Source organism: Sprattus sprattus (assembly GCF_963457725.1).
Source record: "Sprattus sprattus genome assembly, chromosome: 6".
Lineage (NCBI taxonomy): Eukaryota > Metazoa > Chordata > Actinopteri > Clupeiformes > Clupeidae > Sprattus > Sprattus sprattus.
The window spans coordinates 25,708,574-25,723,442 of NC_137925.1; the positions used below are offsets into that span (position 1 = coordinate 25,708,574).

At 44.0% G+C, this 14,869-nt stretch overlaps 2 protein-coding genes across 3 annotated transcripts; one reads left to right on the forward strand and one right to left on the reverse strand.

Moving 5' to 3' along the window:
* Positions 1–1,380: 1,380 nt before the first annotated feature.
* ubxn1 (UBX domain protein 1) lies at positions 1,381–4,584 on the forward strand. Of its 2 annotated transcripts, none has more exons than XM_080840575.1 (10): positions 1,381–1,505; positions 1,926–1,988; positions 2,100–2,153; positions 2,237–2,388; positions 2,499–2,586; positions 2,677–2,868; positions 3,204–3,255; positions 3,483–3,605; positions 3,915–4,092; positions 4,197–4,584. In XM_080840575.1, exons 2-10 carry the CDS (start codon positions 1,930–1,932, stop codon positions 4,235–4,237), a joined length of 939 nt encoding a protein of 312 aa, XP_080696701.1. In that variant the 5' UTR covers positions 1,381–1,505; positions 1,926–1,929; the 3' UTR covers positions 4,238–4,584. The 2 variants fall into 2 exon arrangements, with proteins under 2 accessions (XP_080696701.1, XP_080696702.1); XM_080840576.1 differs by having other exon boundaries at positions 1,405–1,451.
* A 125-nt stretch (positions 4,585–4,709) lies between these two features.
* On the reverse strand, positions 4,710–13,222 carry LOC308366819 (pre-mRNA-processing factor 39; the record flags this gene model as incomplete). The annotated part of the gene is made up of 14 exons (XM_080840574.1): positions 4,710–5,881; positions 6,089–6,248; positions 8,089–8,163; positions 8,564–8,748; positions 8,988–9,259; positions 9,488–9,614; positions 10,202–10,474; positions 10,579–10,683; positions 10,793–10,976; positions 11,208–11,375; positions 11,655–11,773; positions 11,939–12,064; positions 12,332–12,576; positions 13,138–13,222. 14 exons carry the CDS (start codon positions 13,220–13,222, stop codon positions 5,807–5,809), a joined length of 2,199 nt encoding a protein of 732 aa, XP_080696700.1. The 3' UTR covers positions 4,710–5,806.
* Positions 13,223–14,869: the final 1,647 nt, after the last annotated feature.

Sequence of the window (14,869 nt, forward strand, 5' to 3'; positions counted from 1 at the left end):
TTTTGTGTAAGCACATTGAGAGCCAGTTTACCAAGTCAAATTCCTTGTTTGTGCAAACTTACTTGGCCAATACAATCTGATTCTGATTCTGATTCACGGTTTCCTTCTCAGCCTTCACAGTTCTCTTCTCTGTATGAAAGCCAGTCTTTTTGAAAAATTGGGCTATGTTGCATTTGTATGAGCCAGGTTGCTGCTTTTGTCATATCGATAGGAGAAAGCAACTTGTGAGCTGGGTGGGTTAAGAATGCATCCATGTGTTTTTATTTCTGATACTGAAATACAAAATGACCAATCTCAATAAGCGGGATGCAGGACAAAGGGTTTAAATGCTGTTTGGTACAACACAAAAGTGGGACACCTGGTCACCCTGGTCATAACACAGTTTATTGTTCACAATGCTCATGACTTATGGTATGTGCAATAAGTGTGGCTATGTGTATGCTTTTTTTATTCTCTGTTGCAAATGAAACATCCAATCATTCAAACTACTTGAGCAATCGGATTCTTAAACTTGACCTTGTTGGGCCCCCATAGACTCAGCATGAACTTTAACCAAATTGACCTTTAAACTAAAAAACAAAACAATAAAAACATTCAAATAGGACCTTTGTGTAAGACTTAGTTAATTTTCTGGTTTAAATGTATTGCCTACTGGAACTAAGGAAGTACATTTTTTTCCCAGACCGTCTTTTAGTTTCTTTTTTCCTTTACGTTGCGTCAGTTTCTCTCCCATTATCAAAAAGCCAGCATTCAAAAGGTACACCAAGTAAACTCCTAAGAGATTCAAGGTAACCCCACCCAACAGAAATGCAAAATTGCAGTCATAGAGTATATTGTGAAAGATTATGTAAGATGCAAGTTTACTGTAACTGAAGGCGTTTTCATGCAGTGTTTCAAAGATGCCAGGGTTTTCACCAGGAATAGCCTACCAACTTTACTTACCATATCTGTGTGCAGATTGGTCAAATCACGCTATCGAAAACGCTGAGTGTTTGAAAAGTAAAAACAGGTTAATCAAAACGCACTGGATGAGATGAGAGAGTTAAAGAAAGCACGTCGTCTGCTTCATAGATTCAAACGCGAGGAAAGGGCCAGTTGAAGGTGTGGACGCAGTTAAATAGAGCTGTAGGTGTTTGATTAATAATTAGCCGATACAACATTCACTTCTCAAGAATCCACTTCCTTGCACTCTGCATTCTTTTTGTCCATGTCAACACAACACATCACGCAACACAATCTCTTTTGAACTTGTTATGTCGGATTCAGTTTTTCTACTCTGGTCAACAAATAAGGCTCTTAATAATAAAAGTCGAACAGTCACTGAAATAAAGGACGCCCAGTTGATTCATTCATTCGAAAAATTAGTTTTTAAAGTGACATGAAGTTTGTCCCCGTTAGCCATCCGTACGTGCATGAAACTGACGGGGGAAACAACGAAGCCCTGTCCCAATGTGAGAAGCGTTTGCTTACCTTGGAGATTCAGACAGCCTGCTATCAAATTCAGGGTATCGTCATATATTTAAATTGCCATATACTTTCAATGTCACGAATGTTTTATTTTACTGTCTAATTCTCAACTTTACAGTTGATTATGCGATCCTAGTGAGCATTTTTGTTGTAGGCTAATGAGTTTGCGGCTAAAATTAGCCAGCTATCCATAGCTACCACTGAAACAGCATATTAATATATCATCTTAAAAATGTGACATCTGTCGGCTATATTTGGTGATTTGTTTTTGTGGTTAACTGTACTACCTAGAAATGTGATCACGGAAGGAAGACTGATGTGTTTTTTAGTTGATGTACCTGTTTGGTGAAAAGTCAGTGATATTCAGGCAGCTAGCTAGCTAGGATGGTTTCACCTAAGTTGTAGCATAGTTGTATTTAACCAAACCATTATTATTTTGGAATGTTTATACTTTATAGAATCATGGCCGATTGCACTACATTAGAGTCACTACTGGAGATGGGGTTCGGCAGAAACAGAGCGTAAGTTAAATATTTAAATAGATTCCGTGTTTTCTTGCCAGTACTATGCTGTACATAAGAGAAGTCCCGATGTTTCCACATTCAGTTGGGGCTCTTTGTTTATATTTTCAGAGATAAGGCTGTGGCACACACGGGGAACCAGGGTATAGAAAGAGCCATGGACTGGTGAGTGAATATTTGCAGATCATGATATTACTTCCTAGAATATGTCGGAAATGGTCTTTTTTATATCGCTCGTCTGACTCCAGGTTAATGGAACACGAAAACGACCCAGACATCGATGAGCCATACGTACCGCCTGCAGGGAATGTTGTAGGCCCAGTGACTGATCAACAGAGCGTGGATCAGCCTAGCATGGATCAACCTAGCATGGATCAGACACCCGCAGACTCTTCAGAATGTATGCGCTGGCACGGTGTTCTATAGATCAGCTTAATTTACTAAGAATACTCAGTCGTCTCTGTCTGCACCTGTACATTACTGGACTTTCTCTTCTATTATTATTTACAGTAGCTACACAGGAAGCTATTGATGCATTGATGCAAGAAGATGACAAACGATCCATGACAGAGGAGGAGAGGAAAGAGCAGGTTAAAAGGTCAGTAAATGTATTTGGTTACTCAATTCATAGAGAATATTACATGAATGATGACATGAAAAAAAAACACTTTGTCATCTCTTCACCCAGACTGGAAGAGCTGATGAGGGTAAAGCAGGAGGAGAGGCGAGAGAGGGAACGGAAGGAGGAGCTGGAGCGAGAGAAACAACGCAGGAAGACAGGCCAGGAGCTTTTGCAAATTAAACAGAGGCTCCAGGATGACGAAATGAAGAAGCTGGCTGATCATCGGAAAAAGGAGAAGATGGAGGATCGGGCAGCCAAGTAAGAGTTCCCTGACCAGGCATTACAATACTGCCAAGAAGAAGCTGGCAGGTGTCCATAATATAGATCTTACTGACACGCCTTCAATTTAAATGAATCAGACCTGGATGATTCATGGAACGCTGGCCTTACTGAACAATACCTCTGTATAGTTTCAACCCAGTTCCTGTGTTATCCAAGATGGCAGCATTCAGAGACCTACTACAACACAAAAGCATGTTTAAAAGAGTATATTACTTAAATGTTCGAGATTTACCTGCACCTCAAAACCATTTGATATGGGGTTGGGCAGTGCTGTGTGCTTATTAAGCGTCTGTCTTTGTGATGTCATGCAGGCAGCGGGTCCGAGACAAGATCGCTCGTGATCGAGAGGAGAGAGCACAAAAGGTAATGTGACTGGAAGTATCTCCCACAGCGATCACCCAAGAAATGTACCTCTGTAGTCAGCAATAGGATATTAGGAGCTTTAACTCCCAGGCAGCAGTGTTGGGAGGAGACAGGGCTTTGTCACGAGTGTTTATGACTGGATTGATATTCCCTCCTTGTTCAAAATATGTTGCTTAAACACATTCTCCCTTAACAGCCTTGTATCGATCCTGTCTATGCCCTCTTAGTTTGGCGGTGGCTCTTCAGGGACTGCCCTTGCTTCTCCTCCACCTGAGGCAACCTCGCCACCTCCAGCAGACAACCCGGGCCCCCCTCCTGCTAAGAAGGACTACGATGAATGTAGGATACAGGTAAGGAAGGGCTATACATCTACTTTGTATAGTAAGGATCCAGGTACATTGTTGCTTGGGGCTACAGTGGTACAGGAGGTAGAGAAGTCGTTTAGTAATCAGAAGGTTGCTAGTCCGATTCCCTGTCCTTGAGCAAGGCACTTAGCCCCTAATAGCTCCTGATGTGCAGTGTGCCATCAGTGTAAAAATGTAAACTGTGTATACATCCTTGTAAGTCGCTTTGGATAAAGGCGCCTGCTAAATGACTAAATGTAAATGCTTAAGCCACTACTGAGTTCCGGGACTGAGCCTACACTCTGTCCTGTACAGGTGCGCCTGCTGGATGGGTCCGCGCTCACAGCCACATTTAAGGCCAAGGAGCCACTAGCATCCGTGCGGGTCTACGTGCAATTGAATGGAGGCAGCGATCAAGACTTCACACTGCTGTCACCCTACCCTCGCCGTGTCTACACAGAGATGGACATGGAGAAGCCACTCCAGGAGCTAGGTGAGAAACCAGAGCTAGGGTGTCCAACAGCAGAAAAATGAGGTTGCTTAGCCAAATATCAGTACAAAAATGTAAAATCTGACATCATGCTTGTTTTGTGACAGGTTTGGTGCCTTCTGCTGTCCTTGTTGTCGCCAAGAAGTAAAAGGGCTCCGGAGAAACGACCAACTACACAGCTCTTCCAGATTTTTGTCGTACCAATGAAACGAAGAGTACATCCGACGCAACAATGGACCTTACTTCTCCACTTTTTCCTTTCCTATTTAAAAATCATTCAATTCAGTCGATCAAAATAGAGCTGGTACCTTTTTAAAGCATTTCTGATCAGGTACAGTTCATTGTAAAGTCAATAAACATACTGCATCCCCAAGCAAATAAAGGATGTGGCTATGTGCTATCTTCCAGGAGCTACCAGGAGTAATGAATCTTATGTTTTAGCTACCTATTCCCCAACACTGTCATTTGAAATAAATCAACAATATTTTCCTGGGACTTGTCTTCCTGTGATGAGCAACAAATCACCTTCAACAACACTGACTAAGTGACTGGTGGAAGAAATGGCCTTGGGGTATACTGACACTTTTATTAAGCACTGTGTAAAAAAAACACATTTGCATGAAAGACATTACAATAAAAAAAGAGCCAGCAGTTAACTTATGGGTTACTGTTTGTAAAAATAAATGTCTAGAAGTCTAGAAACATGTAGTTTTCCTGCTTGCACAAAGTAAATCATACAACAGAAGAGGTTGGAATGGTACTGGAGCACTGGATAAGAGGTGATGAGAGGCAGCATCTGTCTCAAAGTTACTGATAAAGTAAATCCAGCTCGGGCCAGATCTATATGCTAACAATGACTAATTTGATGCAGCACCACAGAAACTTGGTTATTTCCCTCAACACCCAAAAACAAATAAAATTACATGTTACCTTCTTCGGCATCTTGACTTTAGAAAAGTAAAATGAAGCTTACATTTCAATCCAAACATTTTTACAGATACTGTACAGATGGACGTTACAGTATGGGGATAAAAGGTGTTTAGATGAGTGAATGAGTGAATTTTCTGGAGAAACTGAAGATCAGCTCTCAACCCATTGTCATATGGCTAAAGAATGCACAGGGGATAGCAGTCAGGGCTAAACTTTTACCATTTAGATTCTAAAAAACATCTGTACATACCATATCACCTGGTTTTCTGCTGGAATGATGCTAGATTTCCACAGCAATGTAGCAGTTGAAGTACCTTATTGAATTGATGCATTACAACCGATTTTTCTTTGGGGGATACTACATCATAATACTCATTTTTAAAACAAGACCATATTTTTTTTTATAATTACTAATATATTTAACTCTTAAGAACCTTGAAATCTCAAAGGAATCTTAAAATCTTAAAAATTGGGAACATAAAACATGACTGCATTGTTAAAAAATAACCCTTTCCTTTCCGAAAAGTTGAGGCTGATATTAAATGGCCTCTTTTATAGACACTGTTAAACATCATAAAATCATGATATTTATAGCTTTGCAAAGCTTCATTTCAAACCCTTGAATGATTCTGATCCTTATCTGCATTCCTGTTATCAGGTGTTGCTCTACAGGAGAGCTCTAATCCCTTCCAGAGACAACTGCGACAGAGAATGTGCATATCTCTACATCATCAAACAGTACCCCAATATTCCTGTGGCCTCCAGTGAGTCATGCAAGCCTCTTGGCCTAGCTGGGGGGGTAATACTGATTATACTGATTCCATGGGTTCTGGTATCCTCCATATCCTCCATACTGCGGTTGCTGGGGAGAGGGAAAAAAGAAAAGGTAGCCAAAGAACATCAATATTTGCCGACAGTGGCATGAAGCCTCCGTACAGATGCCAAGATTCCTTCAGACGTGTCCGACTTTGAAAAAGGTGTGATATTTTGGTCTGAAAGCACACACACACACACACACACACACACACACACACACACACACAAGTGAAGCACACACTCCTCCTCATACCTGGTACCAGCTGCCGTAGCCTCCATATGACCCACTCATGTCCCCCATCATGGGAGGGGGCGGCGCCGTCATGGGAGCAGGCGGTACGGTGGGGGGGGCAGTCTGGGCTGCGGCCGAGCCGTCATCTGTGCGGCTCACCTTCTCTGGGTCATCACTATCTCTGCAGGACAGGCAAGGAGAGAAAACACAGAGTAGCTGTTTAAGGTATTTGCAGCCTTGAACAGCATGAGAAAAAAAAAAACACTTTGCCACACATGTGGCTGGACAGCTTCATGAAGCTTCATCTTGCAATCACTTGTAAACTGTCCCCGTTTGTAATGATCCAATACTACACCACATGTGCAACTGATACCTAAATCATATTCATCAAACGTAATCACCATAAGCAGGAGGCTATGTTGATTGGGAGAGTAAATCTAGAAGGTAAAAAGCCAGATGTGTGTTCACTATGTCCAGATGTGTGTGTGCTCACTATGTCCAGATGTGTGCTTACTGTCCAGATGTGCGCGCACTATGTCCAGATGTGTGTGTGCTCACTATGTCCAGATGTGTGTGTGCTCACTATGTCCAGATGTGTGCTTACTGTCCAGATGTGTGCTTACTGTCCAGATGTGTGCTTACTGTCCAGATGTGTGTGTGCTCACTATGTCCAGATGTGTGTGCGCTCACTATGTCCAGATGTGTGTGCGCTCACTATGTCCAGATGTGTGTGCGCTCACTATGTCCAGATGTGTGTGCGCTCACTATGTCCAGATGTGTGTCCACTCACTATGTCCAGATGTGTGTCCGCTCACTATGTCCAGATGTGTGTGTGCTTACTGTCCAGATGTGCGCTCACTGTCCAGATGTGTGTGCGCTCACTATGTCCAGATGTGTGTGCGCTCACTATGTCCAGATGTGTCCGCTCACTATGTCCAGATGTGTGTGTGCTCACTATGTCCAGATGTGTGCTCACTATGTCCAGATGTGTGCTTACTGTCCAGATGTGCGCGCACTATGTCCAGATGTGCGCTCACTATGTCCAGATGTGTGTGCACTATGTCCAGATGTGTGTGCGCTCACTATGTCCAGATGTGTGTGTGCTCACTATGTCCAGATGTGTGTGTGCTCACTATGTCCAGATGTGTGTGTGCTCACTATGTCCAGATGTGTGTGTGCTCACTATGTCCAGATGTGTGTGTGCTCACTATGTCCAGATGTGTGTGCGCTCACTATGTCCAGATGTGTGTGCACTATGTCCAGATGTGTGTGTGCTCACTATGTCCCTCACTATGTCCAGATGTGTGTGTGCTCACTATGTGCAGATGTGTGTGTGCGCTCACTATGTCCAGATGTGTGTCCACTCACTATGTCCAGATGTGTGTCCGCTCACTATGTCCAGATGTGTGTGTGCTTACTGTCCAGATGTGCGCTCACTGTCCAGATGTGTGTGCGCTCACTATGTCCAGATGTGTGTGCGCTCACTATGTCCAGATGTGTCCGCTCACTATGTCCAGATGTGTGTGTGCTCACTATGTCCAGATGTGTGCTCACTATGTCCAGATGTGTGCTTACTGTCCAGATGTGCGCGCACTATGTCCAGATGTGCGCTCACTATGTCCAGATGTGTGTGCACTATGTCCAGATGTGTGTGCGCTCACTATGTCCAGATGTGTGTGTGCTCACTATGTCCAGATGTGTGTGTGCTCACTATGTCCAGATGTGTGTGTGCTCACTATGTCCAGATGTGTGTGTGCTCACTATGTCCAGATGTGTGTGTGCTCACTATGTCCAGATGTGTGTGCGCTCACTATGTCCAGATGTGTGTGCACTATGTCCAGATGTGTGTGTGCTCACTATGTCCCTCACTATGTCCAGATGTGTGTGTGCTCACTATGTCCAGATGTGTGTGTGCGCTCACTATGTCCAGATGTGTGTGTGCGCTCACTATGTCCAGATGTGCGCTCACTATGTCCAGATGTGTGTGTGCTCACTACGACCAGCTCCGCACTCCTCCTTACCCATTCTCCGCTCCCCTTTTTTTGGGGCCTATTTCCTTCAGCAGCTTCTGGTGCTCGTCATACATGGTCAGCACGCTGGGAGAGAACAGAGAACACGGGGAGTGAAGTGAAGTGAACACACGCTGCCCCCGCCACTGGGCCACGCCACACAAAGTATTAATTAGGCCAGGTGCATGTTGGGAGTGGGATGGAATGAATAAGGTGTCAGTGTAAGAGATGCTCTGACTCACTTGCCTTTAGCAGTGGGCACTGCTGTAGCAGCTATCTGATGCTCTGCAGTTGCTATTTAGGTATAGGACAAGATTTTGAGAGCAGCAAAGGGGCAAACCCTGACTCCTTAAGCAGAACATTTAAGTCTGTATCAATGACAACTTTCATGGACAGACAAAAACACACACCCCCTTTTGGGTTGTTGATAAAAGAAAAAACTGATTGCAGAAGTCATTCTCGCTTTGGTGGATGTGGTGCTGCTAACCTTTGAACGGTGGCTCCAAAGTCTTCGGCGAACTGCAGGCCCCGCTGAGAGAAGAGGATTTTGGTGCGGGGCGAGAGAGGGGCAGCCAGAGCTCGGGTGACGCACTGCTGCACCCCCGTTCCGTTCGTTCGAGGGTCTCCCGACACCTCCAGCTCAAGCAGGTTCAGATGCAGCTTACCGTTGTCCTACAGCAAAGACCACATTACACCGGTTGGGACTCCTTCTCAACTCTGTGCAATACAGATCAAACGGCGCTATCTCTAACATTCACATCGTCTTCAAGGCATTGATCAGTTGAATCAAATACAGTGTAGAGCCCTACACACACCTTTCTTTCATAATCTCAAACAGACCTCCAAGAAGAGAACAGTGAGCCACAGGTACAGACATAAAACACAGTCTTCAAGCCTCTCTGGGATCTTACTGGGTTGAGCTCTATGGCCTCCTGTAACACGCTGCGGGCCCTGGACGCGTTCTTGCCCAGCTTGAGGAGCAGACGGGCCAGCTTGATGGAGTAGAAGGCGTGCAGCTGAGGGTTCTCTTTGCTCTGCTCCACGGCCTCCGTCAGCATCGTCTCCGCCCGATCCAGGTGGCCCAACCGCCTCTCCAGCCCTGCCCTGCGCAGGCGCACCACGGCCAGCCCCGGCATGGTTTGCTCCAAAGTTTCTAGAATATTCTGGGCTACAGTGAAGTTTCCTGCAGGAGATAAAATATAGAACAGATACATGCATTAGATACTCTCACTTAATGGACAGCAAGCTATTTTACCACAAAAAAAATAAGACAGTAAGCCAGGCAATGGATTGCAAACTATATAATTGCGTGTATATGTTTTTTAGCACTGCAGGGGGTCCTAAGGGAACTATTCCAGCAACCTGCACATGGGATAACTAGTGGTGACCTTCACATTTACACGTTTCTTACCATGCCGCTCTTCAAAGGTAGCCCAATGCAGGTGGACGGAGTGCTTGTAGGGCAAGTGGACCTCACAGGTTCTCCGGAACACAGTGCGTGCCTCCTCCACGCTAGACTGCTCCATGTAGTGGGCATACTACGCACAAACAAACAAACAAACACAGAGTTCAACTTTGACCCTGTGAAAAAGGTGAAGCCCCCCTCCCTTCTCACTTTGTTCCGCTGCACCTGTGGACAGGTCCAATTGGGACTGATTGGGCCTCATTAGCCCCTGGACTAACTGATTAAAAGGTGCACCTCATTGTTTAGCGAGAGACAGACTGAACAGGCTGCAAAGAAGCTAAGACTAGGTTCTAGACGAAACCTGTATGACACATTTGGACCTTGTCTGTTTTAATAGCTTTTAGTTTTGTTTAGTGTATGTTTCTTTGGTTTTGGGGTTGTGATTGCCCTGGTGTATGTCTCTTTGTTTTTGGGGTTCAAGTCCCTCGTTTTTTTGTATTTATGGTTTAGGGGTTTGAGTCCCTTTTGTTGTGGAAATAAATGTATAGCTATTTTTGTACGTAAGCCACTGTCTCCTGCGCTGTGTGTGTTCTCCTGCCTGCCTGCCTGCCTGCAACCATCATTCAGAAGCCTACATCCCACATGGTGAGATGGCCGGCTCGGGCCTTTCTCACAGACCCTCTTTTTTAATCCTCTGCTCAATCCCCTTTCTCTCCTTACCTTGGTCCAGAACTCCTCGTAGAGGGCACAGGCAATGAGGCAACGCTCGAACAGAATCAGCACCCTCTTGTGTCCAGAGATGCCTCCCTCAGCATTCGGGGCCTCTTGCTCCGCCTCTGCTGCTGCTGCCTCTGCCTCCTCTGTCCCCTCAGCCCCCTCGGTGCTCCCCGCGTGCTCCCCTTTGGCCTCAGCCATCTCCCAGTCCAGGTAGCTCTGCCAGCCCTTCAGCTGAGCCTTGTCCAGTGGTTTAACATGGAAGTATGGTCTTTTGATCTACCACAGAAGAGAAACAGACAAGGTTTGTGCCGAATTGCCACAGCCGTTCAACATCCTTTAAAATGAAGTCTGCATACTAAAGAAATCAGTGTGATACTCACAGCATCTTCAAATGTCCATCTCTTCCGGACCTCTGCTTCATTCTCCTGGAAGATCTTCTCCCTGCCGGCCAATAAGAGCTCCTGCATCTTTTGCACAGCTTCTTCCTGATTGGTTAAAACAGAGAAAGGAACAATTCCACCAAGATAAAAAAACAAGGCAGGCAACACAAAAAGGCAACTGAACACACTTCACAAAATACGATGTTTACACTACCGAATCTTTGCCGTCGTCGTTGTCTGCGGGTTCCTCCTCTCCTGGGGGTCTCTCCTCTTCCTCCTCTGTGGGGTTAGACCCTTCTCCCTGAGCTTGGCTCTGTTTATATTCTGTTCGCAGAGTCTGATATTCCTCTTCAGACAGAATATCCAGAGGTGGATTGGAGTTTATGTGAGTCTTCAGCCTGTAAAGAAGTAGACAGAAGGACATCTTTAAAGCAAGTCAAGTCTCCGGGAGGCAAAATTAAGTAGATTATGTACACCTTATATTTGATATTTCCATTAGCAAAGAAATTAAGGTTGCCGGTTTAAACTGCTCTTTAAAGGCAATTAATGCCTGAGGTCTCAACGAGTGGTACATGATGAGGCTGCCTGAGGTCTCAATGAGTGGTAGATCGTGAGGCTGTGAGGCTTACTTGTCATAGTGTCCTCGGTAGAGCTGTGTGGGCACTTTAAGCGCCCGGTCGTAGACCACAGTCATGGCCTTTAGGTTCCCCTGCTCCTTCTCCCACTCAGCAAACAGGTCCCAGAGCCGGTCTGAGTGCCAGTCCATCCCCGCAGCCTCCAGTGCCTCTTCCAACACACTGCAGCAAACAGCAGGGGAGAAATGTCAGTTTGTGATTTTTCTAGCTTTTCCTTTTCATTCTCCATGAATTTAAAAGGCAAGGGAAGCAACCTGTTATTTAACCAGACAAAACACACACGTAGTTTGTATAGCATGACACAGTAGTTGGTGCAAAAGATGTGTATGGGGACAGACAAAACAAGACAAATATTATTTGCAGGGATGTGATCCTTGACGTGCTCAAAATGGACAGAAAAGTATGGGTTGACAGGTGGGAAGATCGTGGGGAATGATGTACCTGCGAATGCGCTGTGTGGACTCAGGCAAGTTCATGTTCAGAGTCCCCAGTAACAAGTTGATATAATGGATCCATAGGTCGACACTCAAAGGGATGGCCTTTAAGCCCTGCACACACACCTGAAACAAAAGAAGCAACGATCAGAGCGCAGTAGCAGCCTCCCTGGTGTTTCAAATGGCCACAGTTCTTCATCCTTATGGACAGGATCATACCTCAGTGTACCCAAAGGGCAAAAGGAACAGAAAGGGGGCGACGCCAATGACACAAAGAGTGCCCTCTCTTACCTCCTCTGCCTTGACGTTATTCCCTGCTCGTCTCTCCATGTCTGCAAACTTCTTCCAGTATCCATAACAGAGTGGGTACCGCAACAGGAAAGCATTCAAAGCCCTACGGGAAGCCGTCATGTGACCCTAAAAGAAGGTGGACAAGTAGAGGAGAAGTCCTGAGTGCACCCGATGTGGTCACCAGACACCTTATGGTCTGAATTTCAAACTACAAGGCTATAAAGGACGATGGTTTTATTCAAAACAGTGCTCTGTCTTTACTTATTGCTTATGTTGAGAACAATGCCCATGTACGTCAAATGTAAAGAAATGAATTACAATGTGCTCAAGGCAATGTACTCTGTATATGAGCTATTCATCATGGTGTAGATGGGTTCATTTTAAAGTTCTCACCTCTTGTTCACAGTATTGGAGCAGGTCTGTCCAACTAGTGAAATCCTGGGGATTGTCGTGGGCTACTTTCCACAGCCTGTCGAAGTCCACCGGGAGCTCTCCCTCATCCTCCTCTTCGCCCTCCACTACGGGCATGGTGTACGGTGCCGTAGACTCCACTGCTTCCATCACCGTACCGTCGGCTTCTTCAGAACTCTGGTTCTCAGGATTGGGAGCCACGAAGGCTTCGGAGTCTCCAAGCTCTCCTGTGAATCAATGCCTATCAGTGACCATGCTGGGGACATGTTCAAACTTGAAGTATTCAACAATGGTAAACAGAATAACATCTCGTGTGCTGATTTCTCACCTTTAACCAACACCAGGTACCTGTTCTCGTTATTTAAATGACGAGCTTTACCCAAGTTTTAAAACGTTCTTGTCCGGAGGGCAGCTAAGTTGCCATAAATGTTTTTGCTAGTTTCTTGTTAACGTTACGTGACTCGCACAGATTGCGTTACCACATTTAAGAGATTCTAGACACAATGACACAGCTTTAGTGTTAATTAGAAATACTAGAGAGTTAACAGGTTATTGCACTTCCTGGAAGAACGGGTGAAGCTGGTTAGCTACGGTAGCTAACATAATGAGGTATTCGTCGTTACATTAGCTAGCCTGTGAGCTATCGATAGTTAGCTAACATCAACGTCCTCAAAGATGCTAATAAGTAATCTTTACAAGATGAATGAGACTCTAACGGTCACGCCCTAGCGGGGTGTGATAGAAAAGTACAACTTTTCATGCCCTCTGAAATTAAGTGAGAGCCCTACCTTCTTGGTTATCCATTTCTCCATTGCCACTGAGATCTTCAGAACCTTCTGCCGCCATGTCCGAAGATATAACAAACGACGTCATCGGATCGCGACAGCCTTGTCATTCTTTTAGCATAGGGCTTTTACCTATGGAAGCCCATTTCCGCCAGTAAAAGAAAAAAAAGGTGGTCACAAAAAGTCATAATTATGAGATAGAAAGTCATAATTATGAGATAGAAAGTCAAAATTATGAGATAAAAAGTCATAATTATGAGATAAAAAGTCAAAATTATGAGATAGAAAGTCATAATTATGAGATAAAAAGTCATAATTATGAGATAAAAAGTCAAAATTATGAGATAGAAAGTCATAATTATGAGATAAAAAGTCATAATTATGAGATAAAAAGTCATAATTATGAGATAAAAAGTCATAATTATGAGATAAAAAGTCAAAATTATGAGATAGAAAGTCATAATTATGAGATAAAAAGTCATAATTATGAGATAGAAAGTCATAATTATGAGATAGAAAGTCATAATTATGAGATAAAAAGTCATAATTATGAGATAGAAAGTCATAATAATGAGAAACAAAGTAAGCATGCTTCACTTTGGCTTGAGTCTGATACAAAAATGGAGTACATTGAGGACTACTTTAAACGTGGCTTTACCACAAATGAAATGCTTGATTTGCTTGCTATTTCGCATGGAGTTGTATTACTAAGCAAGCGTACTCTTGAGAGGTTTTTAAGCAAGAAGAAGTTATGGCGACGGAAAAATAAAACCGATGTGGCTGAGGTGGCAGCATTCATTGATCAGCCACCAGCGTTCAATTCGCTGGTTTGCAGTACTAGGACCTAAGGTTACGCTGTCTGTATCTGAGAGGAAGCTCTGCATCTCAGCTACATGCCCATTTTCTGTCCCCAAATCAAGTCTAATTCTGGAAGGGCATCCACCAGCGTGGATCACAGCATCCATAAAGTATCCAGCGATGACCTTCGGATCATTGTTTGTTTTATAGGCTTCAACCCATATCATCTTTCTTGAAAATCTGTCTATGCATCCGCTGATTGCAATTCCAAATGGTTTAAGCTTATCGTAGCCATCAATGTGCCAGACGTAGTTTGGACCACAGCTGTGGTAAACACGCCGTCGTAGTCTGTTTCTTGATCTCAGATCAACACCTTCACCATCTAGTAATCGTAACAATATTCGAACAGTCTCTCTGTCCGTCACAATTCCATTTAACCAACACTTTTGGTGCATCCATCGGTACCCATGACACTGACCAGATGTTTGCAGCTGCTGTTCAATGAATGCTGCCACCTCAGCCACATCGGTTTTATTTTTCCGTCGCCATAACTTCTTCTTGCTTAAAAACCTCTCAAGAGTACGCTTGCTTAATACAACTCCATGCGAAACAGCAAGCAAATCAAGCATTTCATTTGTGGTAAAGCCACGTTTAAAGTAGTCCTCAATGTACTCCATTTTTGTATCAGACTCAAGCCAAAGTGATTTTGACTGGTCTTATCTAGGCATGCTTACTTTGTTTCTCATTATTATGACTTTCTATCTCATAATTTTGACTTTTTATCTCATAATTATGACTTTCCTATCTCATAATTATGACTTTTTATCTCATAATTATGACTTTTTATCTCATAATTTTGACTTTCTATCTCATAATTATGACTTTCTATCTCATAATTATGACTTTTTATCTCATAATTTTGACTTTCTATCTCATA

Coding starts and splice junctions, on each gene's coding strand:
- ubxn1 (XM_080840575.1), top strand. CDS start 1,930: ATGGCCGATTGCACTACATTAGAGTCACTACTGGAGATGGGGTTCGGC. Junction 1,989..2,099: donor GGGTTCGGCAGAAACAGAGC/GTAAGTTAAATA, acceptor TTATATTTTCAG/AGATAAGGCTGTGGCACACA. Junction 4,093..4,196: donor GAAGCCACTCCAGGAGCTAG/GTGAGAAACCAG, acceptor GTTTTGTGACAG/GTTTGGTGCCTTCTGCTGTC.